General features: G+C 37.5%; 1 protein-coding gene across 1 annotated transcript; it reads left to right on the forward strand.

Annotated features, from left to right (window-relative positions):
- Positions 1-3,175: 3,175 nt before the first annotated feature.
- LOC146483215 (RYamide receptor-like) lies at positions 3,176-4,697 on the forward strand. The gene has a single exon (XM_085106419.1). The coding sequence runs from the start codon at positions 3,249-3,251 to the stop codon at positions 4,221-4,223; it is 975 nt and encodes a 324-aa protein (XP_084962545.1). The 5' UTR covers positions 3,176-3,248; the 3' UTR covers positions 4,224-4,697.
- Positions 4,698-5,393: the final 696 nt, after the last annotated feature.

Genomic DNA, 5,393 nt, shown 5'->3' on the forward strand with positions numbered 1-5,393 from the left:
AAAGACCACTAAACGACAAATTAGGGGTCGAGAGAAAATGTCTGTGAAAAGGTGTTAAGTGTTAATACCCTCGTTATTATTTTCGGGCAAAGATGGCCAAAATTCAAAAGCCTTTTTAGGAATTAAAGGAAATAAATCGTTGTACGAATCAGAACTGATTAGAAAGGTTTAACAAAGTTTAAGAGGTAAAGATTTCACTGAAGCATCAGTTTTGCGGGTGAGACCGGAAGTGATTCTCAGTTTTCACTATCATACTACAGGCAACGAGTGGCGTAAACATTGTATCTCCGTGTTTTCTTTCCATTTTTTGTCTTTTTAATTGAACTCTGTCCAACGCCCCGAATGCCTACACCCTTGAGTTTCTTGCATTTATTCGAAAACACTTTTCTCTACAAAACAATGTTTGGGAAAATCAAAAGCAGTGAAAGACTTTGGAAAAAAATATTTGATTTCCGCTATGATGCAAAATTGATGTGATACCCAGTTTTGCACCTGTGTGTGAAGACGGGAGAAAATTAAAGAGGGACAATGTGAAGCAACGTTTCTGCATATCTTTGGTAACTGAACAACACAAGGTTGAAGAAGTAAGATGTGACCTTCTTATTGGGGAAGATTAGATTTTGCTGGAGTTATACACAAAAAAGGAATAAGATCATGTCGTCGAGAAACCCAGGTGCCCACGAACTCGAGCTTGTTTAAAATTTCAACTTCCCGTTTCGATAAACACACAGTGAATAACAGAAACGCTGAAAGAAGGAAAAACGAAAATAAAAACAACTATGAAAATAAACAGAGCTTGAAGGATAACATTATTTGCTAGCCATCTCATGTTAAATACAATGTTTTTGACATGGCTGTAATTTGCCTTTGTGACCGGCGCCGGTCAGAATGCTATTTGGGGCTTGGCGATGACGTTTTTGGGGTCGAAATTGAGCTGGAAGAGGGTAAAAGGTTTTGTAATGTGCATATATTCTTTGTTTGCTAAAAGTCTCTCTCTCGGAAAAAAAGTCAATAAAGTGTATTACGCAGTAGCCTGATTTTCAACTCTCAGAGCACAGGAAGACAAAAACGATAAATTTTTTTTTAAAGAGTGCGATTTTATACTTTGAAAAGAAATTGTTCATTTTAGTAAAATCTGGATCATTGGTTTTTTGGTTACTTTTAATAAAACATTCATTCCACTCGTGTCTGTCGAACATGGGGTGACTGCGGCATGTTTATCATCGCATATCTACCGCGTGCCCCTGGAATATTTGTTGACTGTAAGATAACCAAAGGCAAGAGGGTTAATATTCTTTAGTACGCCGAGCTCTGTGTGCGAACAGTTAAACTTTTAATTATACTTCATATTTACTGAGATCGCTCAACGAAATGATCATCAGTTCTGCATAAAGAGCCCACGATTTGCATGCTGCCGTTTAATCAGGTTTTAATTATTTTGTTTCCTGTCCATTAACTCGGTCTTGTAAAAAAACTTCCTACGCGTTGTTACCGTTTTACTACCGCTAAACAAAATGCAATTCACAATTCACTATACCCTTGATATCATTTCTTCTTTCTTTTTCAAAAAAACAATTCTCTTTTGCGTGAATACACTAGATCTCCAGATCAATAATCATGATACAAGTGCCGACTCAGACAGCAATTAAAAGACATCTGCGTTACAGTTTCTGCACGTACACTCCTGAAAAGTTCAACAAAGGAAGTTTAATTTTTCATCGACATGTTCCACAAATTGAAGTCGTGTCAAACCAACAAATGGTAATAGAGCGAGTGAGACAAAAGAAGATAAAGTAACACAAACAATATACTAAGCTGGAACAATTAGCTCTGACGGTTGTCGGTAAACTGAACAATATCATTTGATGATGTTTACTTAATTTCTTACCATTAGATCGCCTCGACAAATTTCAAAGACCGCTAAACGACAAATGAAGGGTCGAGAGAAAATTTCTACGGAAAGGTGTTAAGTTTAATATGTTCCTTATTATTTTCGGGTAAAGATGACCAAAATTCGAAAGTTTTTTGGTAGGAACTTAAGGAAATCAATCGCTGTACGAGTCAAAACTATTTAGAAAGGTTTTACAAATTTTAAGAGGTAAAGATTTCCCTGAAGCATCAGTTTTGCAGGGGAGACCGGAAGTGATTCTCAGTTTACACTGTCATACTATAGGCAACGAATGGCGTAAACATTGTATCTCGGTGTTTTGTTTCCATTTTTGTCTTTTTATTTGAACTCTGTCCAACTTCCCGAATGACAACACCCTTTATTTTTTGCATAAGATCGAATAAACTTTTCTCTGCAAAACGATTTTGGCAAAATCAAACTAAAGCAGTGAAAAACTTTGGGAAAAATATATTAGATTTTCGATATGATGCAAAAGTAATTTAATACCTAGTTTTGCACCTGTGTGTGAAGAGGGAGAAAATTAAAGAGAGACAATGTGAAGCAACGTTTCTGCATATCTTTAGTAACTATCACATGAGGAAGAAACAAGGCGTGACCTTCTGATTTAAGGCCTGAATGGGAAAGATTAGACTTCGTCGGAGTTATGCACTAAAAGAAATAAGATCATGTCGTCGTAAAATCAGGTACCCAGAACTCGAGTTTGTTTAGAATTTCAACTTCCCGGTTCGATCGACACTTAGTGAATAACTTTTCCAGCAGAAAGGAAAGACAAAAATGCTGACAAAAGGAAAAAAGAAAAAATACAAATGTCAAAATAAAGAGAGCTTAGAGATAAAATGACTGTGAATACAGGACCAAAAAACTTTGAAAGATAATATAAATTGCAAACCATCTTACGTTAAATTAAATGTTTTTGACAATATTTCTGTAAGCGACGCCGTTCAGAATGCTATTTGTGGTTTTCCGTTGACGTTTTTGGGGATGGAAATTGATATGGAAAAGGATTAAAGACTACTTTTTAGTTTTAAAAAATACAACTTTAAACCGCTTCCTTTCATCATAAAAATTAAGAAAAATTAGCTCTTGGTGTTAAACACCCATTAAAAACTGCAATAAAGAAAACAGTTTGAAAACCAAGCAGACGTATTGGCTAATTGGCTATTATTAAACAATGATCTGCGTAAGTAAATTCAGTAGCGCCTTTTTTTCCTTGCGCCAGTGACGAATCACAGAACACATGGTAATTTCCTCTTAAACATCATAGAGCAACGGTGGCTTGCTCCTCAAAAACCGGATGAATTTGTGAAAGAAACAACAGAACTTTAGAAAATCAGCAAATATGAACACAACGGTGAATGGATCCGGCTGCTCCACTCTGTTTAATCCTACAGCAGCAAAAATTGGACACACCTTTGCTTACTGCCTGATATTCGTCGTTTCGGTGCTTGGGAATTCCTTTATAGGAATAATTGTTTACAAAACGCACACCTTGAGAAAACCAATCAACTTCTTTATCGTGAACATGGCCATGTCCGACCTGCTGTATCCAATATTTCATTTTCCGTGGAGGCTAACAAATCTTCACGCAGACTCCTGGCTTATCAGTGGTTCTTTTGGCCAGGCCCTGTGTAAACTGGCTCCCTTCCTCACAGATGTCTCGTATGTTGTGTCTATCCAGTGCCTGCTTCTGATAGCAGTGGATCGATTTGGAGCTGTTGTATTTCCCCTCCGTTCTCCACTCATCACTTCAAAGCTGTGCCCCTTCTTTATTCTCGCCACGTGGATCATCGCAATGGCAGTACATTCGCCATATTTAGTAGCCTACAAACTTGCTGCGTACCCAGGAAAACTGCTTTGTTTAAGGCGGTGGAATGAAGCCTTTGGAGAATCCTTTTCCGCTAAAAATTACTTCCTTGCATTATTTGTGGTATTCCTTTACATCCCCATCGTCATGTTGACCATACTTTACTCTATCATCGTTATCAAGCTCAAGTTACAGATGCGGCCTGGCGAACAATCAACCAACGCTGAGCAACAACGAGCGAAAAGGAACAAAAACGTGCTAAAGATGGCCATCGCTATCGTGTCGGGCTTTGTACTGTGCTGGGTACCCCTTAGTATTGCCTTCTTACTATTCAACTTTGCACGGGACAGTTTGCCTTGTGGCTTCTTTATATACTGGGATACTTCCTGGTTTATGAGTATCTCAAATTGTGCCATCAATCCATGCATCTGTTTCATTTTCAGTTCCAACTATCGTTTTGCACTAAAGAGACTCCTCAGGTGTTTTAGCTGCGCAGAGCAGAGCGAGTAATTTTTAAGTCTTCCGCCGTAACTGAGCAAGCGGTTCGTAGAACTCTCAGTCGAAAAAAACAACTTATGGCGGGTTTTCTTAACTATTTAGGAACGAATCAAGATTTAGGGACTGAGTTGCTGAACTTTACATAAATGAAAACCACATAAATTTAGTAAAATGAAGTTTTCCAAGAAAGGGTTTCTTTTCTACAAAACTATTCTGATCAAAGTTAAAAGTAATTATCTCGCTCGCCGGAAAAGAGTCGTTGTAAAGATACCTGTTCAGATGCCGTCTAATAAAAATTATTTAACCGGTATTCGTTTGACAAACTTTGCTGAACAGTTCAACAACAATTCTTTAAACCTCGGACTGTAAGTAAACAAATAAGAAAGATGTAGCGGATTTCAAATCGTTCCCTGTTTGGAATTTACCTGTTTACCAGTTTCGCTGTTATTTTGGAAACACTAATTATATCATCGTTAGCTGTAACGTAGAAACAAAATAAAATCAATAAAATGTTATAACGTAGCTCTGTATTTAGCTGCATTCTTTTGTCTTCTGTTCAAACCTTACTGAATTGAAAAAAAGCAAGTTAAATTGCTGCACCTGACATCTTCTACTCCGCAATTTTCCTTCCATCAGCGCTTCCTATGTCATTGCCAAAAATAACAAATGCAAACAAACCGGGTTGTTTTACCGCGGAAGCAAGAATCTTGTAGTCACCAAAGTCTTGAACTGTAGTTTAATTTTTTTTAATACTGTAAGTTGTTATTTTAAGCAGAAACTGACTTGGCCCTTGTTCAACAATTCGTTCCCTCAACAGTTTTGTCATCCTTTTCTCACGTTTTTTGCCAAACACTTTTATCATGAATCTCTGGCTCGGCAAATTGGGCAAGCATTCCCCGTGTTATTACTTCACTTTACTTTACTTTTTTGCAGTCCTTTCTTAGGTTCTGTGCGACCTCACTGTCCATTGTTTCTGTTTTACAAGCTCTCAGAACAAAACAGAGTTTAATAGCGTGAAAAACTTTATTTCCTCTTTCGTTCTCGCCAAATTAAAACAATTCTCAGTTTCTTCACGTCTGTTCTACTGATCAGTGTATAATCTATATAACATGATAAGCGCTGACGCAGAAAGCAACTTCAAGACACGATCGGGCTTAAGCACGTAGACTGGTGCAAAAGTCC

This window comes from Pavona decussata, unplaced genomic scaffold, assembly GCF_977016875.1.
Source record: "Pavona decussata unplaced genomic scaffold, jaPavDecu1.1 SCAFFOLD_40, whole genome shotgun sequence".
In the NCBI taxonomy this organism is placed as follows: Eukaryota; Metazoa; Cnidaria; class Anthozoa; order Scleractinia; family Agariciidae; genus Pavona; species Pavona decussata.

Bases quoted from the DNA above. Each gene is read 5' to 3' on its own strand.
- LOC146483215 (XM_085106419.1), top strand. From the start codon at position 3,249: ATGAACACAACGGTGAATGGATCCGGCTGCTCCACTCTGTTTAATCCT.